Source organism: Saccostrea echinata, unplaced genomic scaffold (assembly GCF_033153115.1).
Source record: "Saccostrea echinata isolate AGI-Se365-2 ecotype Australia unplaced genomic scaffold, CSIRO_AGI_Sech_v1 ptg000016l, whole genome shotgun sequence".
In the NCBI taxonomy this organism is placed as follows: domain Eukaryota; kingdom Metazoa; phylum Mollusca; class Bivalvia; order Ostreida; family Ostreidae; genus Saccostrea; species Saccostrea echinata.
The window spans coordinates 15549877-15577345 of NW_026889765.1; the positions used below are offsets into that span (position 1 = coordinate 15549877).

A 27469-nucleotide genomic window follows, 5' to 3' on the forward strand; every position below is an offset into this window, starting at 1 on the left:
GGGAAAAGGTAATGACCTTGACCTGACCTTGCCTCTAATATAAAACGGTCAAACTTAATCTAACTGATACCATCACTTAATTATATTGTCTTCTTGATTCTGTGAAAATTTCATTGATTTTTAAATTCTAGAAATATGAGAAGAATCCCTCCTTAAGAAAACTTTTTGTACCAGAATTTCAAATGATTACCTAAGTCAATGATAAAATGAAAAACAATGCAAACAGAAAGTAATATTTTGGAGTGCTTATATTTATCATTGTTCTCCATAGAGAGGCCTATGAGATTGAACTGAACAAGATAAATCTCCGTATCCACTTTTCTGCCTGGTTCACGGAGGGTAATGGGGCCCTCCAACCACAAGATCCTCAGTCCAATTACCTCCCCCTGGAACTGGACCGTCGACAGAGCCTGGCCGATCTTCTGATTGCAGTAATGGAGGTAAATAGGGGCAGGTAATGGATTCACAGTTGTTAGGTGGTGTGGGAAAGTTTTTGTGGTGGGGGGTTATAGCAATATTGTACTGGATTTTTAGGTTTCATATAGCAGAATGGCAACTAAAACATTTATTACAAAAAGAGTTTTTAGCTTATTGTTTTTCAGATTTCATTTGAAAATGTTAAAATTTCTATAGATTTTTGAAATGAAATATAAGTACATTTGAACTTTGGAATCTCAAACACTGATATCTCAAATACCACAGGTATGTCGAAGTGATATGGAAGTCTTAACCCCCATTCTTGAAGTATCTTACCCCGGATATCTCAAAGTTTTTTGTTGGTCTCTTTGAGTTCAAAATAAAGAGGTTTGACTGTATATCTATCAAGGTGCCATCTGTATAATAACAATAATTGCCTGTTTTAGATTGGAGGAGAGTTGGTGCCAGAGAACTTTGTTATCCACACGATGAAGGAGCTACCGTCTGGATATCATCTCTACTCCAAGCTTACAGGTAACATTACCCAAGCTCAGATCTCAGCTAAAGGACTAATTTGTTAATTGAATAAAATTATTTTCAAAGACATATTATTTTCACTGTGAAATAAAATTCTCCTTCTCTTCATGAGGATTGTTAAAGGAAATACTTCCTATTGATAGTGGGAGCAAGTTAAACCATTCTGACACTGATTAAAACTGCCAAAATTTCTCCAAATTGTTGTTAAAATGCATATTTTTAGCTCACCTGAGCTGAAAGCTCAAGTGAGCTTTTCTGATCACATTTTGTCCGTAGTCCGTCTGTCCGTCTGTCCGTCCGTCTGTAAACTTTTCACATTTTCGACTTCTTCTCCAGAACCACTGGGCCATTTTCAACCAAACTTGCCACAAAGCATCATTGGGTGAAGGGGGTTCAAGTTTGTTCAAATGAAGGGCCATGCCCTCTTCCAAGGGGAGATAATTAAGAATAAGTGAAAATTTGGTGTCTTTTTTTAAAAATCTTCTTCTCAAGAACCATTGGGCCAGAGAAGTTGAAACTTATGTGAAACCTTCATTACATAGTGTAAATTCAAGTTTATTCAAATCATGACCTCCCAGGGGTCGGGTGGGGCCACAATGGGGGATCAAAGTTTTACATAGGAATATATAGGAAAATTCTTTAAAAATCTTCTTCTCAAGAACAACAAAGCCACAATTAGTCATATTGATACGAAATCATCCTCAGGTAGTGTAGATTCAAGTTTGTTCAAATCATGACCCCCGGGGGTAGGGTGGGGCCACAATGGGGGATCAAAGTTTTACATAGGAATATATAGGAAAATTCTTTAAAAATCTTCTTCTAAAGAACAACAAAGCCACAATTAGTCATATTGATATGAAATCATCCTCAGGTAGTGTAGATTCAAGTTTGTCCAAATCATGATGCCCGGGGGTAGGGTGGGGCCACAATGGGGGATCAAAGTTTTACATAGGAATATATAGAAAAAATTCTTTAAAAATTTTCTTCTCAAGAACAACAAAGCCACAAGTAGTCATATTGATACGAAATCATCCTCAGGTAGTGTAGATTTAATTTTGTTCAAATCAAGACCCCCGGGGGTAGGGTGGGGCCACAATGGGGGATCAAAGTTTTACATAGGAATATATAGGAAAATTCTTTAAAAATCTTCTTCTCAAGAACAACAAAGCCACAATTAGTCATATTGATATGGAATCATCCTCAGGTAGTGTAGATTCAAGTTTGTTCAAATCATGACCCCCGGGGGTAGGGTGGGGCCACAATAGGGGATCAAAGTTTTACATAGGAATATATAGGAAAATTCTTTAAAAATTTTCTTCTCAAGAACAACAAAGCCACAATTAGTCATTTTGATATGGAATCATCCTCAGGTAATGTAGATTCAAGTTTGTTCAAATCATGATGCCCGGGGGTAGGGTGGGGCCACAATGGGGGATCAAAGTTTTACATAGGAATGCATAGGAAAATTCTTTAAAAATCTTCTTCTCAAGAACAGCAAAGCCATGATTTGTCATATTGATATGAAATCATCCTCAGGTAGTGTAGATTTAAGTTTGTTCAAATCATGACCCCCGGGGGTAGGGTGGGGCCACAATGGGGGATCAAAGTTTTACATAGTAATATATAGGAAAATTCTTTAAAAATTTTCTTCTCAAGAACAACAAAGCTACAATTAGTCATATTGATATGAAATCACCATTAGGTAGTGTAGATTTAAGTTTGTTCAAATCATGACCCCCGGGGGTAGGGTGGGGCCACAATAGGGGATCAAAGTTTTACATAGGAATATATAGGAAAATTCTTTAAAAATCTTCTTCTCAAGAACAACAAAGCCACAATTGGTCATTTTGATATGGAATCATCCTCAGGTAATGTAGATTCAAGTTTGTTCAAATCATGACCCCCGGGGGTAGGATGGAGCCACAATGGGGGATCTAAGTTTTACATAGGAATACATAGGAAAATTCTTTAAAAATCTTCTTCTCAAGAACAACAAAGCCACAATTAGTCATATTGATATGAAATCATCCTCAGGTAGTGTAGATTTAAGTTTGTTCAAATCATGACCCCTGGGGGTAGGGTGGGGCCACAATGGGGGATCAAAGTTTTACATAGGAATATATAGGAAAATTCTTTAAAAATTTTCTTCTCAAGAACAACAAAGCCACAATTAGTCATATTGATATGGAATCATCCTTAGGTAGTGTAGATTCAAATTTGTCGAAATCAAGATCCCCGGGGGTAGGGTGGGTCCACAATAGGGGATCAAAGTTTTACTTAGGAATAAATAGGAAAAATCTTTTAAAATCTTTTCAAGAACAGGAAAGCCGTGATTAGTCATTTTGATATTGAAGCATCCCCAAGTATTGTAGATTCAAGTTTGTTCAAGGCATCCTCCAGTAGTAGTGGTGGGGCCATAATCGGGGATCAAAGTTTAACAAAAGAATATATATAAGAAATATCTTAAAAAATCTTCTTCTCAAGAACAACAAAGCCATAATTAGTCATATTGATATGGAAGCATCCTTAGGTAGTGTATATTCAAGTTTGTTCAAATCTTGAACCCCCCCCTCCCTTCCTACCCCCCAGGGTAGGATGGCAAACATCTTTAAAATTCCGTTTCAAGAACAGCAAAACCATGATTAGTTATATGAATATAGAAGCATCCTCAGAAAGTTTAGATTCAATTTCATTCAAAACATGGCAACTGGGGATAGGTTATGCCTAGAACAGTTGATCAAAGCTTTACGTATGAATATATAGAAGAAGAAATCTGCTGACAAAGAACAGCAGGGCCATATTGACTCAGGTGAGCGTTGTGGCCCATGGGCCTCTTGTTCAATATCCCAGTTGCTTTGTACACATGAAATATGATCCTCGAGTCTGTATTTTACCAATCTCCTATGCAGAGTTGTCGTTCGTTCCTCTCTCAGACACCTCTGCAATGGGCTTGCGTCAAGATTTTTGACGTAACGTAAGAAACATAACATTTCAAAGATTATTTCAAATTAAACTAAGAGTTTTATATTTATTTAGTAAATATCTATCTTTAAGGACTATCATTAGCTCAGGCATTAATTATAATGAATTTAAAAAACTGCACTATTTCTTGTGCTTATCACTGTGATATACGCGAGCCAATGACAGAGGTGAATGTATGAGCCGATGGTAGAGAGTGGTATTTTACATGAACAGTATGTTGTTGTTAATTCTCAGGTTCAGATGATGTGACCATCCAAAGCCTGGGGGTAGGGGATGAAGCATCACTGTTTGTTTGGGATGGAAAGACGGTAAGATAACGGAAAATACTGAAAAGGAAAACCAGGGGCCCGTTTTACAAAAGAACTTACAACTAAGACCAATAACTTCAGTTGATTGTAAATTTTTGCAAAATTAATGATTCTGTTTAAAATTTCTAGGGTAAAAATATCTTACTACATTCCTTTTAAAAAGATTAAAACTATTTTCAATATAATGTGAATTAAAAAGTTATAAGCAGAATTAAATTTTGGTCTTCGTCATAAGTTCTTTTTAAAACGGGCCCCAGAACAATTTTATGTTATCTTCTTGATAATTTCAATTTTTCATGATTGAATTTTACCAGTATTGAAAACTAAGTCTTGAGATTTTTGTGTTAAGTTTTTCACTGCCCTTGAGTGATTCATCATGAATGTAAATCAAGAAAGAAATGATGTACCTAAGTTACTTAGTTTTACTGTCCAGGTTGATGGAGTAACTGTGGCAGTAGGTGAAGAAACTGAACCCATCCTGCTAAATATAAATCCACCTGAAGGGGATTCCCTCATCAGGGGGTTTCCCAAGAATATGTTATTGTCTGATGTATTGGATATAGCCTGTGCAGAATATCTACTTTACCCAAACTCTGTCAGCATGCAGAGGTTAGTGGGGAAAGGTGAGTTTGCAAATTGTATAATTGATTGAACTAAAGATTTAAAGTTAACCAAAGTTTTTAGTGGCTTAGTTGAAAAGGTTGCCTAAGACTCCAAAAATAGAGAATCCTTACTGAGGCTAGCTCTTCACCTTGTAACATTTGTAGTATGTAAAAAAAAAAAAATTCTTCAATAACATGTATTCCAAGATCAGCTTTCCTGATAATATTCTTGTACTCAATATTAATATCTAATAGTAATAGAGTGTGTCGTAGACCCCAGTATCACATCATTGATGATGAAGGAATATGTAAGCCAGGATTTTATTGGCTGGTATAATTTTACCATGTGTCCTAGAATTCATGTCCTGTTAAAGAGACCTGATTCTTCTGTTACATAGATACCATTGTAAAACGGTTCAGTGTATCATGAAACTTGCAATTTACATGGACAACTTTCATGTGCATGAAGTGGGCTTTATGATCTTGTTGTTTACTTTCCAAACAGGAAGTTAAACAATAAATCAGTAGATTTTATAAGTACAGTAAAACATAGCTTATAGTGAAGTGCCAAGGACAGATGATTTTGCTTCGTTTTAAATGTAATTCATTATATCCGTTAAGTTCACAATATATTTTTAAGCCATGGGGAATGAAAATAGCTTCACAGTAAGCGTCAATTCATTATAAGCGTGTTGGCTATAAGCGTGTTTTAATGTAATCTAAATCTGCATAAACTAAAATAGACATAGAAACTAAAATACCAAGGAAGAAGTAAATATTATGAAAAAATAGCATATAATACTGTTTATATTTATTATTTCAGGAGAACAAAAGCTGCTAGCATTTACATCAGAGGAAATGTCTAAATCAATCACTGAACTCAAGCTAACCAATGGATCAGAATTATTTCTTGTACAGGAGTCAGAACAGTAAGATTTTCATCCGTTCTACTTTCAGACAGTTGTTAATTATTCCTGTCATTGATTTTTTAAAACTCAATATACATGTATATAGAGTTCTTCTCTTCCATTTTCAGAATTACCCGTCCAACAAATGTACCTGTAAATGTCAAGTTTACAGTTAGCATAGAAAATAGGTGCCAGGTCAGTATAATGTAACTGTTGACTAATCAGTCTGTAATTTTGTTGATGAAAAAAAAAATGTTATCTACATGTATTTTCATTTGCAGGATACACTGCAAACAACTCAGCAAATATAAATATGCACAGTTGAAAAGATTTAATTTTAATAAGCAAGAATTTGATGTATGCATGTACATGCATTAGCTGTTAAATGTATATGCACAATGCATGAAAAATCACAAAGCTTAACATTTAGATAAATAGTAAAACACTCTTATAGTGAAGTGCCTGGGACAAACAATTCTGATTCACTGTATCATATTCATAATGTAATATATCCAATAAGTTCATAATATGATTGAAAACTGTAGGGAATGAAAATCGCTTTGATCTAAGCAGGAATTAATTATAAGTGTGTACCCTATATGCATGTTTTACTGTACGTCTTTTGTAGGGAGGAGATGGACCAAAAGGAAGCATTCAGCTGCAAGCATTGCCCACAGATGTAAATATCTATAACATACATGTTTATACATGTAACTGTCTCTACAGTGTAATAAAAGCATGATGCTCATAGCTTGATAAATTTCAGTATAGTTCTAAACAAAAATTATTATTCACAGCCGAAATGCGTACTGCTCTGATCAATATTCGATCCAAATCTTATTGGCATTATTTTGTTACTACATGTACATGTATTTATACTCTTGATTTCAGATAACCTTTTTACTGTTTATTTTCCTGATTCTGTTCTATTTATAGTCTGTCTCTCTGCTGAAAGCATTGGCAGTGTCTAAGTTCAGACTTCCTGAGATTCAGGATGGGGGCAGATTGCGTGTAGAACACGAGACCCTTGGACTCAAATCACCATGTAAAATCTCTATGAATTTTTCCTCATCTAATCAGACACTTTTTCATCACTGTATTGAGATTCACTTTTTATACACTTCCTTACAAACATCTTTTGTAAAAACAGGGTAGGAAAATGTGTAGAGTTCCTTATCATATAGCTATTGTCGAAGTACTTTTTTCCATATGATATTGATTTATGCTATGTACATGGCCACAATGTTTCTGTAGAAATTTGTCCCAGCATACTTAAAGCACATGTAAGGCATACCGTGGCAATCTAAGAAATCTGTGTAATTTTCTGTCTGTGAATTAAACGGAGATTGTGATTCCGCGGAATTATGACCCCTTGCAAAAAAGTATGTTTAAAGTATTCATTTAAAAAGTGATAGTGGTACTCGTTGTGAAGACTGATAAACTGTAAAACAACTTTTCTATGATTTCGTAGTTAAATGTAATATATATGTAAGTGTTCGTTATTAACTTAGATCCATATGAAGTGTTAGTAAATTCTGTTGCAGTATGTGATGAGTTAACTTTGTTGGAGGCAGGAATAAGTAAAGACTCCAAACTTGTCTTAGAACCAGGACAAGCCCCAAAGTCTAACCAGGTGAGATACATGTAGAAGGCATGTGCAAACTTTAGTCTTTTGTACATACAGTAGATTGTAGCTCTTTGACATATATGTACGTGAAGGTCTTCACATTGCATTCAATACAGTATCTTTATGTTAGCAGTACTATTTGTCATTCTCTTTGTTTTATCAGATTTGTGTGTAATAATGTTTTCATAAATTTTGTTCTTAGATTACTGTGAACATTACAACTGATGGTTCAGAGCTGGGACTAACAGACACAGTAGAAATGTTGGTTAACAGAAACCAGACCGTAGGAGATTGTTTGACCTGTGTGTTAAACAGACTGAGAGTGGAAGGTAATGCACCAAATGCAAAATAAAATGACTCGCCTTTATTATTCCCTCGCATTGAAGTTTGAGGGGATATACAGTGTAGTAACCCACTTGTGTGTATGTGGGTGAGTCTGTGCATAACTTACGCAAATAATAATGTACATGTACATGTATATCGGGATTGATATGCTCTTCTGCAAGAGGATGCTCCGCTGTGCAGTCTTCTTGTTTTTAGTTGCTGAAATACATGTAAAAGCTCTTGGTGAACAGTCCCCTTTAATTCATATTCTGCAAGTCATTCTGTGATATTTAGTACTTGCATAAAATAAGGAATCTACTGTATTGCAAGTTACTTAAAATAGATAGGTGCTAGTGAATCTGGGTAATATTTTCATTTAGACCCGAGCTGGCACCTGCGTAAAACTAACTGGTGCGGGGAAGCAGCAGACATACTGAATGACATGGAGTCGACATTGGAGCACAGCTTGGTGAGAGATGGCGATTTGTTGATCCTAGAGAAGGGGAGGCTACCACCAAAGGTAAGAGGACCAGTTAAACTAGTTGTTGTAGCTGCAATAATGTAGCCCTCTACGATTTTTTTTTTGTGGGGGGGGGGGGAGAGGGCTACACCTCCTTAGGATCTCCGTAATGGTGCAAGTGCGGGAGTGATTCACTACCGCACAGATTTTGGCTCAAATTATCAGAAAGTGGGTATTTTATTAACATGTCTTACCTGAACTCATAAAATGTAGTTATGTAAGACATGAAATGATCCAAAAATATACAAATTATTCCGTACATCGGTTATTTTTTGTGTATGTCAACATCACAACTTAAATTTATCCGCCATGTTTACTGACCTTGATCGATTTTAATTTTGGGACAACCAATGAGAATTCGGGATCAAGGGGAGCGGATCTTAGATTTCCCTATTTTAAGCATAAATATTACTGTTTATGAAAACATGTCACATGGAATGCTTTTATGTATCGAAGTTTAGTGATACCATACAACACAATCATTTATCAACACCAACATTTGCGTTATCAAGTGATTCTAAAATTCAAGCGCAAGTCTCAGTACATCACGCGAGAACTGTCATGGCTGCTGAAGAGAACAACTGGTAAACACGCAGATTTATTTTACTTGGTTTTCGCGTTTAAAGGGCTATGATGTTGATAGTGAATAAAAATTCTGTCTTATTGGAAGTAAGTTGTTTGTAAAAACAATTTATTTTGCCCGCAGTCGTCCGTATCTAAAAAATGTATTTGCACCATTACGGAGATGCAGTGGAATTGTAGCCCTCTCCTGAAAATAAAAGATTAAAAAAAAATCGGAGAGGGCTACATTATTGCAGCTATAGTTGTTGTTATTCATTATAAGAAAAGTCACTGTATAGAGAATAATGTCAATAAATTATGGAAACAATTTCCAATGACCAAAAAAAAACCCCAGAATTTCTTGATAAATTGACTGTATTAAAATATAGCATTGAGATGATGATTTCACAGTAAGCTTTTTTTTTAGCTCACCTGAGCTGAAAGCTCAAGTGAGCTTTTCTGATCACATTTTGTCCGTTGTCCGTCTGTCAGTCCGTCCGTCCGTCTGTAAACTTTTCACATTTTCAACTTCTTCTCCAGATCCACAGGGCCAATTTAACCAAACTTGCCACAAAGCATCCTTGGGTGAAGGGGATTCAAGTTTGTTCAAATGTAGGGCCATGCCCTCTTCCAAGGGGAGATAATTAAGAATTGGTGAAAATTTGGTGTCATCTTTTAAAAATCTTCTTCTCAAGAACCATTGGGTCAGAGAAGTTGAAACTTATGTGAAACCTTCATTACATAGTGTAAATTCAAATTTGTTCAAATCATGACCCCTGGGGGTAGGAAGGGGCCACAATGGGGAATCAAAGTTTTACATAAGAATATATAGTAAAATTCTTTAAAATCTTCTTCTCAAGAATAACAAAGCCATGATTAGTCATATTGATATGGAAGCATCCTCAGGTAGTGTAGATTCAAGTTTGTTCAAATCATGACCCCCAGGGGTAGGGTGGGGCCATAATGGGGGATCAAAGTTTTACATAGGAATATATAGGAAATTCTTTAAAAATCTTCTTCTCAAGAACAACAAAGCAACAATTAGTCATATTGATGTGGAATCATCTGCATCTAGTGTAGATTCAAGTTTGTTCAAATCATGACCCCCAGAGATAGGGTGGGGCCACAATGGGGGATCAAAGTTTTACATAGGAATATATAGGAAAATCTTTAAAAATCTTCTTCTTAAGAACAACAAAGCAACAATTAGTCATATTGATATTGAATCATCTGCATGTAGTGTAGATTCAAGTTTGTTCAAATCATGACCCCCAGAGATAGGGTGGGGCCACAATGGGGGATCAAAGTTTTACATAGGAATATATAGGAAAATCTTTAAAAATCTTCTTCTCAAGAACAACAAAGGAACAATTAGTCATATTGATATGGAATCATCTGCATGTAGTGTGGAGTCAAGTTTGTTCAAATCATGACCCCCAGAGATAGGGTGGGGCAACAATGGGGGATCAAAGTTTTACATAGGAATATATAGGAAAAATCTTTAAAAATCTTTTCAAGAACAGGAAAAACATGATTAGTTACATGTATATTAATATTGAAGCATCCCCAAGTATTGTAGATTCAAGTTTGTTCAAGGCATCCTCCAGTTTTAGGGTGGGGCCATAATGGGGGATCAAAGTTTTACAAAAGAATATATATATATATATTATATATATATATATATATATATATATATATATATATATATATATATATATATATATATATATATATGAAATATCTTTAAAAATCTTCTTCTCAAGAACAACAAAGCCATGATTAGTCATTTTGATATGGAAGAATCCTCAGGTAGTGTAGATTCAAGTTTGTTCAAATCATGACACCTCCCCCCCCCCCCCCCCCCCCCCCCAGAGTAGGGTGGCAGACATCTTTAAAATTCCATTTTCAAGAACAGCAAAATCATGATAAGTTATATGAATATAGAAGCATCCTCAGAAAGTTTAGATTCAATTTCATTCAAAACGTGGCACCTGGGGGGTAGGGTATACCTAGAACAGGCGATCAAAGCTTTACATATGAATATATAGGAGAAGAAATCTGCTGAGGAAGAACAGCAGGGTCATATTGACTCAGGTGAGCATTGTGGCCCATGGGCCTCTTGTTTGTTCAGTTAAAATTTTTTCAAGAAGAATTCAAATATAATAGAACTGATTTAAAATTCATTATTGTTAGGGGTTTATCTGTCCGGAGATTTGGCTGTTCCCGATATTGGACAATGTGCAACAGAGCAACAAGACTGGATTTCTCTCATGGCTGTCCACAGGAATTCAAAGTAAGGCACATCTTAGATGATTAAAATTAAAATTTATGCTTAAAACACATGAGTTCAAGTCATACTAAAGAAATGTAAATTAAATGATTGAAGAAAGAGTGGAAGTTTGATTGGAATTAAGCTTTTTATGCCCCAGGATCGAAAGATCCCGGGGGTGTATTGTTTTTGTCCTGTCTGTCTGTTTGTCTGTCTGTCTGTTGTCAACTTTAACCTAACCCATAGCTATTGCGCTGTCAAGGGTAAGGCTTTAATATTTGACATGAGTGTTCATTATGACAAGACCTTTCCTTTGGTACCACCATATATGACCTTTTGAGTTCGACCCAGTTTTGCAAAATTTTACCAAACTTTAACCTTGGCCATAACTTTTGAACAGTTGGTGCTAGGGCTTTCATACTTCACATGTGTAATCCTTGTGACAAGACCTTCGTTTGAATACCAACAACTTTGACCCTTTGACCTTGACCTTGGAGTTTGACCTACTTTTGGAAAACTTTAACCTTGGCCATAACTTTTGAACGATTGGTGCTAGGGCTTTCATATTTCACCTGTGTATTTCTTGGGAGAAGGTCTTTCTTTTGGCACCATTAATTTTGACCATTTGACCTTGATGTTTGACATACAGTTTATTTTTGAAATAAACTTTAACCTTTTCCATATCTATTCAATGGTTGCTGCTAGGCCTTTCATATTTCACAGGTTTATTCCTCGTTACAAGACCTTACTTTGGGTATCAACATATTTGATTTGCATATGAGAAAGTTTAACCTTTGCTATAAGTTGCCATACGGGGGCATCAGTGTTTCACAAACACATCTTGTTTAAACTTATGATGATTTGCTTGCAATATTGTACATGTGGTGCATGCTCTCTGATGGCTGCTCTGAGGCAGTTAATGAGAGACAGTATGTGCAGTGGGCCATCTGAGGTTTATTAAGTTTCATCTAAAAAAAATCCTTATTCTATATCTATGTCATGATTTTTAGCTTTCATGTATAAGGTGCAATGGGTTTTTTAAGATTTCAATTTAGACATTTATTGTTCTTTCACCACACAGATCTTTGGAATACTTCCTCAGGGAAAGTAACTCCTGAAAACAGAAAAGGAGCTCTTCATATAGGGGAGGTACAGGTGTCCTTGGACTCCACGTTGGATGACCTCAAGCAACAGGTCATGACCTTGCCCACTATTGCTGAACTTGGGGTGCCAATGGTGGAATTTTTGAGGGTCAGAGTCATAGAAGATGGACCGCTAACTACAGTGCTTAAGGGACCATCTCAAACATTGAGGTAAAATTAATAATTCTGTGTAGTTCTTCCTGATTGTACGTATAATTAATCCTCGTTATCTCGAACTCGATGGGACTGAGAAAAAACTTTGAGATATCTGAGGATTCGAGATATCAGGTGTACAATACTTAAATAATAAGTGGTTAGGACCACCAAATTACTTTGACATGGTATTTGAGATGTCAGTGGTCGAGATATCAAAGTTCCACTATACTTGTATCTGGAGAGACTGAATGTGACATATTGCTCATCATAACTTCATTAAAAGTGAATTTTAGCTTAAACTGATTTAATCTGTGATGATTTGCTTGCATATTGCACATGTGGTGTAAAACTTTCTGAGGACTGCTTTGAGGCAGTTAATGAGAGACATTATGTGCAGTGGGCCATCTGAGGTGTTCAGTCCAAAATTTAACATGGGACTGTCTCACAATTCTTATGGAATCTTTTCTCTTTAAATCCATATCTACGAAGTTTCTCTTGGATTTTAAATACAAATTTTTTGCATTGTAGAAAACTGCGATTACAGTCTTGCAGGAAATTAGGTGTCCAGGTTCTGCCTCAAGAAGAAGATCTAACGTAAGACATCACTAGCGGTATATGCTATTAGCCCTTTCATGATAACTGCAGTCCTACTCTTTTGCAGGTCAAATTAATAATGTTTGGCAAAGTTTTTGCGGACAGATAATCAAATAACATATTCATGTACAGTATTAACTCATTCAGCCCCAGCCACTCTTATCTACACAGTGCCTCAGCATCTGTTATCAGCATGTGCCCCAGAGAGATTTCAGGAGGATGCTTAGCGCTTGATATAAACAAACACATGCTTTGTTTACCTTTGTATCTCTTAAATTATTCCACTTATATCAATAAAATTTTTACACAACAAAGAAAACAAAATTCTGAATTCATCAGTATAATTTTCTTCACAAATAATGGAATATTTTTAGTCATCCACCATTGTGTTTGTAATGCCACGCTTGAAAGTAACACTATACTTTCATTTTCCATTGTTTCCTTTATTTTATGAATATTTATAAGGTAAAAGTTAAGAAAGACTTGTTAGAACCTTTCTGATTGGATAAATCACAACATTTCTGGCTGAAATCCAATTATTCAGCCAATCAGAGGCCTTTTTCTAAACCCTATGTTGGCTTCGCCTCCAAGCGGGATCGGCCATTCATAACATTGTAAACAACACTACTGTAGTCGGTATCGGCCAATAGCGGTATGATAAATACCCCGCCTGTAGTAGGGATCGGGGCTGAATGAGTTAAACAATTGATTTTACGTCATATTTAACCAAACATTATCATTTTGCCCTGCAAAAGAGCTGTACCGCAGTTATTTGGAATCTGTCTGTTCTATTGATTTCCTTAGATTTTGAGACTTCTAGTAAAGTGTATACTGGGTACATAAAGATAGATTATAAATCAGTGAAAAAATTATCATGAAATATGAAAATAACCATCAGTGATCATGCTCAAAATTCATTTAAAAAATAAAATAAGAGCAGAGCCTACATGGACCTCTGAAAATAGAGATGGGATCAGGTGACATGGGGGATTAAACATCCCCTATCAACTGGTCACACTTGTTGTGTACTCAGGACTTGTAATGATCAGGTAAACAGAAAAATACATAGACAATTCAGTGTGAAAATAATGGGCCAGACTTAACAATTTTTATGAAAGACCTCGGTCAACATTTAATGACAAGATTGTATTTGCAATCAAAGTCATTGTACAATGTATCGACCATACAAAGATTAAAAATAATGTGACAATATATACATGTAAATAGACAGAATTTTGGAGAAATTTATACAATGTTAATATTTATACATCCATTTTCAGTGCCAACCACATTGTATTAGAAATTCGACAGAGAATTCCGGAGACAAAAACCTATGCTGCTGGACAGGAAGTAGTGTGGAATGTATCCCAGGGAGCCACAGCACACAGTCTGAAGCAGACGATAGCTGACATTCTCCTCATTCCTGTGGAGCACATCCTAGTCGCCAAACATTTTCCTAAGAAGTATGAATGGCTGATCATCAAGGAGCACCAGAAGGTGAAGCTTGCTAAACTTAAGTCCTTTGAAAAGAACCCAAGACAAAATGAACTTCTATTTCAAGCACTTGCCTGTACTTACATGGATATTGTAGCTATCATATTTTCAAACTGTCAGACTTTTTAGTTTTTATTTGAATGTTCCAGCTTAGAACAATTTAAAAAAATAGTCAGACGGCTTAGATCACAAGTGGCCATATTGCTCATTTGATGGGGCAGCTGACTTGTGATTCAGGGGGCCCCGGTTCAAATCCTGGTCTTGTCCATCCCATTTTTCCCCCTTTCTTGTTAGGTCACCTGAGTCACTCAGGTGACCTATTGCTATCTGTTTTCGTCTGTCGTCGTGCGGGTGTGCGTCGTGCGTAAACTTTTCACATTTTCGACTTCTTCTCAAGAACTACTGGGCCAATTTCCACCAAACTTGCCACAAACTATCCTTGGGTAAAGATGATTCAAGTTTGTTCAAATGAAGGGCCACGCCTTCTTCCAAGGGGAGATAATTATAATAAGAATTAGTGAAAAATTAATGGTATCTTTTAAAAATCTTCAAGAACCACTGGACCAGGTAAGATAAAACTTATATGGAAACATCATCAGGTAGTGTAGACTTAAGTTTGTTCAAATCATGACCCCCAGGGGTAGGGTGGGGCCACAGTGGACGATCAAAGTTTTACATAGAGATATATAGGAAAAGTCTTTAAAAATCTTCTTCTCAGGAACAGCTAAGCCCTGATTGGTCATATTTATATGGAAGCATCCTCAGGTAGTGTAGATTCAAGTTTGTTCAAATCATGACCCCCGGGGGTAGTGTGGGGCCACAATGGACGATCAAAGTTTTACATAGAGATATATAGGAAAAATCTTTAAAAATCTTCTTCTCAGGAACAGCTAAGCCCTGCTTGGTCAAATTTATATGGAAGCATCTTCAGGTAGTGTAGATTCAAATTTGTTCAAATCCTGACCCCCGGGGGTAGGGCGAGGCCACAATGGATCGTCAAAGTTTACATAGAAATATATTGGAAAAATCTTTAAAAATCTTCTTCTCAGGAACAGCAAAGTCGTGATGAGTCATATTTATATGGAAGCATCCTCAGGTAGTGTAGTTTCAAGTTTGTTAAAATCATGACCCCTGGGGGTAGTGTGGGGCCACAATGGGGGATCAAAGTTTTACATAGGAATATATAGAAAAAAATCTTTAAAAATCTTCTTCTCAAGAACAACAAAGCCACAATTAGTCATATTGATATGGAATCATCCTCAGGTTGTGCAGATTCAATTTTGTTCAAATCATGACCCCCGGGGGTAGGGTGAGGCCACAATGGGGAATCAAAGTTTTACATAGAAATATATTGGAAAAATCTTTAAAAATCAAGAACAGCAAAATCGTGATGAGTCATATTTATATGGAAGCATCCTCAGGTAGTGTAGATTCAGTTTGTTCAAATCCTGACCCCCGGGTAGGGCGGGGACACAATGGAGGATCAAAGTCTTGCATAGGAATATATAGGAAAATTTCTTCTCAAGAACTGCAAAGCCATGATTAGTCATTTTGACATGATCAAAGTTTTACATAGAAATACATAGAAGAAATCTATAAAAATTTTGTTCTCCAGAACCACTGGGCCAAGAAAAAGGAAACTTATCTGGAAACATCATCAGGTAGTGTAGATTCAAGTTTGTTCAAATCATGACCCCCATGGGTAGGGCAGGGCCACAATGGATGATCAAAGTTTTACATGGGAATAGATTGGAAAAATCTTCTTCTCCAGAACCACTGGGCTAAGAAAGATGAAATGTGGAAACATCTTCAGGTAGTGTAGATTCAAGTTTGTTAAAACCATGATCCCCAGGGGTAGGGTGGGCCACAATGGACAATGAAAGTTTTACATTGGAATATGTAGGAAAAATCTGGAAAAAATTCTTTTCTCAAGAACAGCAAAGCCATGATTGGTTATATTTACATGGAAACATCAAGTAGTATAGATTCAAGTTTGTTCAAATCATGACTCTGGACTGTGGGGATAGGGTGGGGCCACAATGGATGATCAAAGATTTACAAAAGCTCCCTCTATCAGTTTATTTTATACTCTATGGATCTTCTACGGATTGTTGTTTTATACTCAGGTGACCGTTAAGGCCCTTGGGCCTCTTGTTTTATTTTATGCCATGACTATGCCCTAGAATCAATAAGTGAAAGACCTGTCAGTGAAGAGTCTGGGTTGATCTTTGGGGGCGAAGACCTTTAAGGAGTAAGAAATGTGGCGGTCAGATGGGATCAATTGCTGGTGGTCAGATAGCTCGATAGAGCACCTAATTATTGATTCAGGGCATGGGTTGGAACCTAGTCTAGTCTGTTGCATTTTTTTCCCTTTCCTTAAATTCCCTGAAGCAGCATATACATGTGTGAACAATTCCATTATGTGCATAATACATTTTTTTTTAAGTGCACAGACCCATCAAGAAGATCTGTTGGGTTTCACAAGTTTTACATTCTTTTTTTTAGAAATCTCCTGGGAAAGGAGGGAGGAAAAAGACTCCACAAAAATCTAACTTAAGGCAGCCCCCTTATCACATCCAGGATGGGGATGTTATAGGGGCGAAGGTAAGCTTCTATAAATAACATATTTCTATTCAAATAGAAAAGATATGAGCTTAAATTTTCCTTGTTTTTAACATTGTATAGAAGTTTGTTGATTAGTGATTATGTAATTTAAGAGATGGAAAAGAGGAATTTGGGGTTTAAAATCTTGCACTTTATAGTAAATTTTGAGTATTTAAGAAGTGTTTTATAAAACCCTCTTAAACATTTTGAATGAATTACAGTCAATCAAAACATATTTCCATCCAGAAAAGTACAAATTTCAATTCTTTAAACTCAAGAAAGACAAATAGACCTGTTCATGTTACATAACATTGTTAAGAAAAGAATCTCTCTGTACATATATTTTTATACTATAATGCAATACAAATACATGTGTACACAGAGATTGTTTCTTTTCTTTTCTTGCCACAGAATTTACAATTTGACCCACTTCAACCTGAAGATTTTTGTACCGAGGAGGACGAACGAGGACAAGAGGAGCTACAGAGGATTGCTGAGGACAAAAAGAAAGAGTGAGTACCTTTATTGAAATATGATGAAGATACTGTAAGTACATGTACAGTAAAATTTGCTTATAGCAAAGTCATGAGGGTCTGCGAATTTACTTGACTATATCCATAATTCCTTAAATATCCATATACTGGTAATTATCCATTTTGTTAAGGATCTATGGCGAATTTGCATTACATGTATATACTGTATATGCTTTCCTTCAAATATGACTACCAAATATATTCTGGGAAGTATTATAAACAAAACTTACCTTGGAGTACTTAAAGTTTTCAGATAAATTGAACTTCAAATACATGTACTTGCAAAATAATAATGTCAGTTCAATGTTTTCAATTTTGAGATCTTCGAAAATTCATTATGAAAAATGTAAATTTCATTAGTTTTAACCTCTATGGGACAGAAAATCAGTTTGCTATATCCATAAATTCACTACATCAGAGTTCCTTATCACTGAAAGATTTTACAAAATATTGTTAAGAATTTGCTTGGGATCCCAAAAAACTAAGCTATATCCATAAAATTGCTATACCTGTGTTCATACTGAAGTTTTACTGTACATGGATATTTTCTAAAGTGATTTATAAGCACAGTTTACTACAGATACAAGTAATATGCTTTATATGCAAGTTAAGCACTCCCAGTATCATGTAATCAAATCTCTGAATATTTGGCTGTAAGAAGCAAAGAAAAAATGTTGATGTATTGTGTACATTCTGTGTTTTTAAACCTTTACAGGAGAGAAGACAAGAAGAACCGAAAAACAGGCGACTTTGATTTTAGCGAAAAGAAAAAACGCCCAGAGGCCACGCTTAGTATAAAAGTGGATGACTTTACGTGACAGAGACTATAGCTAGTTTTATTTTCATGTTGACGGTTATTCATAAGACTGTTTTAGCACTGATGTTATGTATAATTTTAATGTTGAAAGCAAAAATATTGCTGTAAGTTAGTGAATCCAGGGGGCTTTCATATCAGATGATACATGTGTATCTTTAAGTCAGTATTGAAATGTGATTAAAAATAAGATTTTGAAAATTCTATATAGGCTTTTTGCTTTTGATTTTGAAAAAAGGAGATACAATCAGAAAAGAACTGTGTAAGTGATAGAGATCTTGGTAATATTTAGTAAAGGTGCCAGACTTGTCAATGTAACATTGAACTTGATGCCATTTTGCAAATTGCAAAATGTGCTACAATGCATTATAAACTAGATGCAAGAAATGGTATTGCCAGTCAACTTCTGAAAGCAAAATGTACTGGGGATCTGTGTAACTATATTATTTATTGTTCTGGTAAAGCACAATCATTATGTTTATGAACAACTTGCCTTTCTATAGCTCAACAGAGTCAAGATAAGCTTATACTCTACTCATAGCAATAGCATTCCAGTTATATGACAATTCTCATGTACTATAAGCCCTACCAGGATTAAACTTGCATGGGTGATGCATCTAAGGATGCACACTACTAGACATGTTTTGGTTGCTGGAAATGGTATATAGTTATATAGTTACTTTTCTGGATTGGTGACAAAGTTTTTGAAGAAGATGCATCCCTAGGTAACTAAAAGTGACCACCAAACTTGCAAAAAATAAATAGATGCACACTACCAGACATGCTTTGGATGCTGCAACTGACCTACAGTTTTAGGATGAGTGAAAGTTTTTAGAGCAGGTCCAGTACAAATCTAGTCCAGACCAAAGCTGCATGGATGTTGCATTTTAGGAAACAAACTATCAGAACATTCATTTGATGCCAGACTGCCTCATTTATATAACATTAGTCAAGGTGAGCTTTGTAATCCATAATTACCAATGATTCACTATGAGTAGTTTCATATGTTGCCTATAGTTTTCTCCCTTACCAATACATATACCTATGACTGATGCATGCTTGAGCTTATGAAACAATATGTCATCACCAACAAAGGTCAATGCCTTTTAACATCAAGATCAAAGATTGACCAAGAAAAGTATTCAAAACATACCTTCTTTCCTGGTTTATCAATGTGTAAATTTTGAGATTTGTAAGAATAAATCATCCTAAGCAGAGGCAGCCACACAAGATGTACAGGTACATAGATTTACTGATACAGATGGACATTGTTCAGTTTTGCTTCTAAACCCATCAAAAAGCAGCAGCTTGAGTTTTTCTAATCACATTTTGTCCATTCATCATCTGAAGACTTTTCATATTTTCAATTTCTCATGAGCTACTGCCCAGGGTTAATTTCAATCAAACTTTCTAAAAGCACCATCCAGTGAATGGGATTCAAGTTAACCATGCCCTCTTTTAAGGAGATAATTAAGAATGAGTGAAAATTCAATGGCATCTTTTAAAAATCCTCTTGTCAAGAACCACTGGGCCAGAATCATTACAGTGTAGAATTGTTCAAATCATGAACCCCCCCCCCCCCCCCCCCAATGGGAAGGGGGAAGGGGGCCACAATAAGGGATCAAAGTTTTACTAGCTATGATTAGTCATATTAATATGGAAGTATCCTCAGGTAGTGTAGATTCAAATTTGTTCAAATCATGGCCCCTGGAGGTAGGATGGGGCACCAATAGGGGATCAGTTTTACATTGGAATATAAAGGAAAAAATATTATTAAAAAATCTTCCTCTCAAGTATAGTTGGACCATGATTAGTGATATGAATATGCAAGCTTTCTCAGGTATCCCAGATTCTTATTTATTCAAACCTGGCCCCAAGGGGATAGGGTGGGGCCACAATAGGGGTCAAAGTGTGACATAGGAATATTTAGGAAAAAATCTTTCTTTCATGAACAATAGGGCCATGATTAGTGATATAAATATATGCAAACATTGTTAGGTGGTAAAGATTCAAGTTTTTGATCCCTGGGGGAAGGGTGAGGCCACAATGGAGAACTGAAGAAAAAATGTTGAAAAGAATAACATTATCATGATTAGTCATATTAATATGCAAGCATCCCCATGTAGTGCAGATTCAAGTTTGTTCAAATAATGGTCTTTGGGGCTAGGGTGGGTTATGAAAAAAAGCAAGGTCAAGGTGACTTGTGGCCCATGGGCCTTGTGTAATAAATTGTGTCACAAGTAACTCATGATGCATTACTAATATTTACTGAACCATGAATAATAAAAATTGATGGTATTTTTAACTTTATTTTTTGATACATTTCTACAATTTCATTGTACATACTATGTAAAATTAAAAGTTGTATTGGCTTTAAAAACTTGATCTCTTGAAACAATTTTTTTTTTATTTATGCATAAACTTGACACTGTATACTTTCATTTTCCGGCTGGTTGATCGTGTACATAGTCGATATTGTTGATATCTCTTTCTCTCACTGTGATTCTTTCTCAGAATTCCTCACATGGATTCACAGGAGGAATATGGATTCACAGGAGGAATATGATCAATAGTTTATGAATAAAGAAAATATCCAATGTGTGAAACTATAGTGTCACCAGGCAAGATGTGGATTTTTCTTGTACACTTCATAATCCTCCAGTCTGAAGAATGATATCTCTGTTTCATTATCTGGAATGTGAAGAAAATGATCTTTAATTACCAATATACACTGATTAATTAGTGACAAAATAGTGTAGTAATTATCATGTTGTTCAAAAATATTCTTTAAGGACTATTTTATAGGCTACATGACTTTCTACAGATGTTCAATACATGTAAAATCTCCATACCCAGAATACATTAAACTTAATTATCTTTCATTTTGCAAAAATACACACTTATCAATAAAGATATATGACTTCAAAGAAAACTCTGCTTTGGATCCATAACAAACAATGAAGTGAAAATTGATGTTCATTTATTCATTTAAAAAAATATCTGGTCAACTTTTGAATTTTAGAGAAATGTCACACCTACCTACACCACTGTCTCTCAGTGTACAGGCATCTTTCAGAATCAGACCTTCGTCATTCTCCAAGTTAATTACTGGGTCATTACTCTGTAAAGTCAAGTAAAAAATGAGCAAAACACTAATACAGCATTGCAATGTAGCATAGATATTTTGATAATGCATATCACTGCTTAGTTAGCATTAACTATGCAGAAACTTTTCATTAGATTAGTACATATATTTGTTTAGACACATGTTTCAACATTCTACTTTGATTTTAAAGGATGTATTAAAATCTTAGTCTAATTAATGATTAGTCATATAACCAAAAAGATGTTATTTTGATCAACAAATGAATCATACTGACTCAAACATATTGACAATGTTGCTGCACCATGCTTATTCAGAAGGAAATCCTGTCACTAAAACTTAACTAACCTTTGACCCATGAGGCTTGTGAGATATCTTCAGTGTGTCTGTAATAGAAAATATTTTTTATTATTGCACACCGATTGTGTGTATCATTGCACATGATTCTATATATCAATGCAACAAATTAAATAATCATACTGAATTCATGCAAAACATCTCATGAAATTCCTCAATCCTGTTCCATGATTACACAAATAAATACTTTTTTTTTACCCTTTTTTCCCAAAAATATATTTTACAGTACATGTAGATCCTTACCAAAGGAATACTTCTTAAATGGAGGAGGCAGGCCCTGTCTTGTAACAATATCTAAAAAAAAAAAAAAAAAAAAAACAAGATGTGTTTGTGAAACACTGATGCCCCCATATGGCAGCTTAAGGCGAAGGTTAAAGTCTCTCAATTGCAGGTCAAACTCCAAAGTTAAGGTCAAAAGATTAAAAATGTTGTTACCCAAAGAAAGGACTTGTGTCAATGGATATACTTGGTAAATATGAAAGCCCAAGCACCAACCATTCAAAAGTTATGGTCTAGGTTAATGTTTCCTAAAAGTAGGTCAAACTCCAAGTTCAAGGTCAAAGAATCAAAATTAAGTACCAAGGGGAAGACCTTGTCAAAAGAAATACACGCAAAATATAAAAGCCCTAGCACTGACTGTTCAAAAGTTATAGCAAAAGTTTAAGTTTTCTAAAGAAAGTCAAACTCCAAGGTCAAGGTCAAAAGGTAAACATTGGTGGTACCCAAAGGAAGGTCTTTTCACAATGAATACAATGTAAATCTGTGAAATTTGAAAGCCCTAGTGCTAACTGTTCAAAAGTTATGGCCAAAGTTAAAGTTTTTTAAAAGTGGGTCAAACAATAAGGTCAAAATCATAAAGTTAAAAAATACACGCAAAATATAAAAGCCCTAGCACTGACTGTTCAAAAGTTATAGCAAAAGTTTAAGTTTTTCTAAAGAAAGTCAAACTCCAAGGTCAAGGTCAAAAGGTAAACATTGGTGGTACCCAAAGGAAGGTCTTTTCACAATGAATACAATGTAAATCTGTGAAATTTGAAAGCCCTAGTGCTAACTGTTCAAAAGTTACGGCCAAAGTTAAAGTTTTTTAAGAGTGGGTAAAACAATAAGGTCAAAATCATAAAGTCAAAAAATATTTACACCCATGGAAAGGTCTTGTCACGATGAATACACATGTGAAGTATGAAATCCCTAGAACCAACTGTTCAAAAGTTTTGGCCAAGGTTAAAGTCGGGTAAATTTTTGCAAAAGTGGGTCTAACTCCAAGGTCAAGGACAAGAGATCAAATATGTTAGTACCCAAAGGAAGGTCTTTTCACAAGGAATACACATGTGAAATATGAAAGCCATAGCTCCAACCAATCAAAAGTTATGGGCAAGGTTAAAGTTTTTGCAGACAAATAGAGAGAGAGCTAGACGGACAGGGCAAAACCTATATATCCCTGATTCTTTGATTACGGGGGCATAAAAAGTAGCAAATGAACATTTTCTTTAGTTATCATGGTAATTCTCGAGTTGACAGAAAAAAAAACACTTCTCTGTCAGTGTGTGTGTAATCTTTCACATTTTCTACCAAGCTTTCTCAACGAAATGCTAAAATACTATTTAAATCAGATAAAATGCACAAGTGAAGGCTTATCTCCCCTTAAATATGAATTACAGATGGGCTATAAAACAGTATTGTAACTGGAGGACTCTGAAAATTTGTACTAAGCCAGGATTTTGGACACTGGCTTCCTGGATGTCTATACAGGTGCTTGTCCAACCACCATTCAATTACTGGGCATTACTGGTGACAAAACCTGCATCCCCCCACCCATTCAACCCCAATGTCTTTATAAACCCAGGCTCATCCACGACAATATTTTGCACTTGTCTTCTCATGAACATATAACATCAAATGTAACAGGGAGAAATGTGATGGATAACACATACCCCTCCTGAACTTTAAAACAGGTGCTCTAAAAAGCAATCATGTCATCAGCAGCAACCAACCCATAGAGACCACATGCACTTCCACTGGGCCTTGTCATGAACCACTAGTGGACAGGTTATTTGGAGTAAGGGTGAAACGTTTACTGAATTTTGTAAACGTTTAAACGAACAACAGTAAACGAAATGGTACCGTTTAAACAGGAGAATATTTTGAGTTGAATTTTTATGGTCACTTACTCATGAACCACTAATTTAAAACACCATTCTTTCACTATAATGTAAGTATGAGTTGTTATAACTATTTGTTGGATTTTATGACGAAAGAGTATGAAGCGCATTAAACCCATTCTCTTTCTACACCGTCACCCAATATTGCATTAATAGTTAGTTTGGCAACATACCGGAGGTAGAAAAAGCATTGTAAAATTAAACTTGCGAAGATGGATCTTCTAATCCTGAATTAAGTAGACCATGATCTGCTCACTGTATTGAACCATTTTTCAAAGACATGCGAAAACGTATTATATATATTTAATCAGTTTAATAAAGTTTTATACTTGGGAAAATAAAATAAAATCATAATACATAGCTAGTATTAGCTACTCGGAAATCGTAATTAAATATGTTATGCAGTATTTGTTTTAGATAGTTTTGTTTAATGACATGTTTCCAGTATCGATTAAAATGTTTGTTCAACTTTGTATTGAACAAAGACTGTGTTTACTTTGGTAATTATATAATAAAACAATTTGTTTGTATTAAACTTAACTTCTGATAGACATTATTATGATCTTCGTGTAAACATTTACTAAATTCGTAAACGTTTAGAGCATTTAATCGAAACGTCGCCATTTACACATGTAATCGTTTCGCCCTTAATTTGGAGTTCCACCATGTTACAATAATAAGGCCCATATCATGCTCCTTAGCACAAAATCTGTTGCTCACTGGTCTGAAAACCAAACAAGAGGCCCATGGGCCACATCGCTCACCTGAGCACATTGGCTAAGCAAAAGCACAAATCGGTTCAGCATTGAAAAGATTACCGAGGGTGGAGTGGGGGAGAAGGGGTGGGGTGGTGGTGGTGGTGGTGGGGGGGGGGGGGGAGTTGTATTTTAAACTACCTGACGATGCTTCCATGCCAACATAACAAATGGCTTTGTTGTACTTGAGAAGATTTTAACAACATTTTCCCATATATTCCTTTTTAAAAATTTGATCCCCCATTGTGGCTCCTCCCTATCCCAGGCATCATCATTTGAACAAACTTAAATCTACACTACCTGAGGATGCTTCCATATCAAAATGACTAATCATGGCTTTGCAGTTCTTCATCAGAAGAAATTTTCCTATATATTTCTATGTAAAACTTTGATCCTCCATTGTGGCCCCACCCTACCCCCGGGGGTCATGATTTGAACAAACTTGAATCTACACTACCTGGGAATGCTTCCATATAAATATGATCAATCAGGGCTTTGCTGTTCCTGAGAAGATTTTAAAAATTTTTCCTATATATTTCTATGTAAAACTTTAATCCTCCATTGTGGCCCCACCATACACCCGGGGGTCATGATTTGAACAAATTTGAATCTGCACTACCTGAGGATGCTTCCATATAAATATGACTCATCATGGCTTTGCTGTTCTTGAGAAGAAGATTTTAAAAAAATTTTCCTATATATTTCTATGTAAAACTTTGATCCTCCATTATGGCCCCACCATACCCCCGGGAGTCATGATTTGAACAAACTTGAATCTACACTACCTCAGGATGCTTCCATAAAAATATGACCAATCAGGTCTTTACTGTTCCTGAGAAGAAGATTTTTAAAGATTTTCCTTTCTATTTCTAAGTAAAACTTTGATCCTCCATTGTGGCCCCGCCCTATCCCCGGGGGTCATGATTTGAACAAACTTGAATCTACACTACCTGAGGATGTTTCCATATAAATATGACTCATCATGGCTCTACTGTTCTTGAGAAGAAGATTTTTAAAGATTTTTCATAAATATTTCTATGTAAAACTTTGATCCTCCATTGTGTCCCCGTCCAACCCCCGGGGGTCATGATTTGAACAAATTTGAATCTACACTACCTGAGGATGCTTCCATATAAATATAACTCATCATGGCTTTGCTGTTCTTGAGAAGAAGATTTTAAAAAAATTTTCCTATATATTTCTATGTAAAACTTTGATCCTCCATTGTGGCCCCACCCTACCCGGGGGGTCATGATTTAAATAAATTTGAATCTACACTACCTGAGAATGCTTCCATATAAATATGACCAATCAGGTCTTTACTGTTCCTGAGAAGAAGATTTTTAAAGATTTTTCCTATATATTTCTATGTAAAACTTTGATCCTCCATTGTGGCCCTGCCCTACCCCTGGGGGTCATGATTTGAACAAACTTAAATCTACACTACCTGAGGATGCTTCCACATGAGTTTCATCTTGCCTGGCCCTGTGGTTCTTGAGAAGAAGATTTTTAAAAGATGCTATTAATTTTTCACGAATTCTTTATTATCTCCCCTTGAAAGAGGGCTTGGCCCTTCATTTGAACAAACTTGAATCCCCTTCACCCAAGGATACTTCGTGGCAAATTTGGTTGAAATTGGCCCAGTGGTTCTTGAGAAGAAGTCGAAAATGTTAAAAGTTTACAGACAGACAGACAGCAAGACAGACGGACAGACAGACAGATGGACAGACAGATGGACACCGGACAAAAAGTGATCAGAAAAGCTCACTTGAGCCTTCGGCTCAGGTGAGCTAAAAAAAAAAAAAAAAGTATGGGATGAACCCAGAGACCATCCCAATTTTTTTCAGACCAGCAAGCTACAGATCTGTAGCTAGTCATGTCCATTCCCTTACTGTAAACCAACCATTATTAGTGACTTATAATTATCATTTATCAGTCATCCTTATAGTACAGGTATCTGGAGTCCCAGCGGCATGTTGACTTGTGCACATGGGACATTAATTTTGTTGACAGGACCCCGATGTTAATATTGTAGCGATATTTGTCAATTTTAAAATTCAACACCCATTTAAAATGAATTTTTGTGACAGCTATAATAAACATTTAACATAAATATTGAATTTCAAATGATATATAATCGCGAATTAAAAGTCGCGAAAGTCGTGAATATTTCTAGAACGCGAATAGAAGTTGATTTACAGCATCTAAATTTTACCCCAATCACCTGCACACGTCTTGCTAACTGTTAATTCCTGTAAATTGTTATCAAAACCAATATATTTTACAAGACTTAACCTCTGTTATCATCATGTTTGACAATAAAAGGGATTAATTATCCCTGACAATCTGGACCAGGGTGGTTGATACTGGAACTCTTAAACCAGTTCCACATTCAACGTGTTTATGGAGTTGTCAATCGAAATAGATTGGAAAAAATACCGTTTCTTATGAAGTCTTTGAATTCTTTAACACTCTGTGATAAATCCACTTCGTGATAAACCACGTGTTTTAGGTTTCGATGTTCAAAAGATCGGATTAAGCGCACTGTGACAGTCGCCATTTACCACATGTTTACAGTAAGCGCTCTGAAGACTCAGACATTCAAGCGCATGGTAAACTGGATCGTCACAAATTGTGATGAAATATCGGGGCTGTAGATCTACTTGTGATTGCCCAACAAATCATCAAATATTTGCAACGGAA

General features: G+C 35.7%; 2 protein-coding genes across 3 annotated transcripts in view; one reads left to right on the plus strand and one right to left on the minus strand.

The window, feature by feature from the left end:
- Positions 1-18598, plus strand: part of LOC133188506 (ubiquitin carboxyl-terminal hydrolase 40-like) — a 41959-nt gene extending 23361 nt beyond the window's left edge. Inside the window, exons 14-31 of one of the 2 annotated variants that reach the window (XM_061323965.1) lie at positions 272-440; positions 864-951; positions 4171-4244; positions 4678-4867; positions 5670-5775; positions 5883-5953; positions 6390-6433; positions 6691-6799; positions 7299-7387; positions 7584-7710; positions 8086-8225; positions 10980-11079; positions 12137-12368; positions 12882-12947; positions 14228-14444; positions 16947-17045; positions 17457-17557; positions 18294-18598. In XM_061323965.1, the coding sequence (XP_061179949.1) occupies positions 272-440; positions 864-951; positions 4171-4244; positions 4678-4867; positions 5670-5775; positions 5883-5953; positions 6390-6433; positions 6691-6799; positions 7299-7387; positions 7584-7710; positions 8086-8225; positions 10980-11079; positions 12137-12368; positions 12882-12947; positions 14228-14444; positions 16947-17045; positions 17457-17557; positions 18294-18396 (2125 nt within the window). In that variant the 3' untranslated portion in view covers positions 18397-18598. Of the gene's footprint in view, positions 1-271; positions 441-863; positions 952-4170; positions 4245-4677; positions 4868-5669; positions 5776-5882; positions 5954-6382; positions 6434-6690; positions 6800-7298; positions 7388-7583; positions 7711-8085; positions 8226-10979; positions 11080-12136; positions 12369-12881; positions 12948-14227; positions 14445-16946; positions 17046-17456; positions 17558-18293 lie in introns of both variants that reach the window. The other variant, XM_061323964.1, reaches the window with a different exon arrangement.
- Positions 18599-20685: 2087 nt separating this feature from the next.
- On the minus strand, positions 20686-27326 carry LOC133188948 (UPF0538 protein C2orf76 homolog). The gene is made up of 5 exons (XM_061324420.1): positions 27206-27326; positions 22096-22146; positions 21844-21881; positions 21432-21513; positions 20686-21083 (listed from the first exon to the last, which is right to left on the minus strand). Exons 1-5 carry the CDS (start codon positions 27324-27326, stop codon positions 21007-21009), a joined length of 369 nt encoding a protein of 122 aa, XP_061180404.1. The 3' UTR covers positions 20686-21006.
- Between the last annotated feature and the right edge of the window lie 143 nt (positions 27327-27469).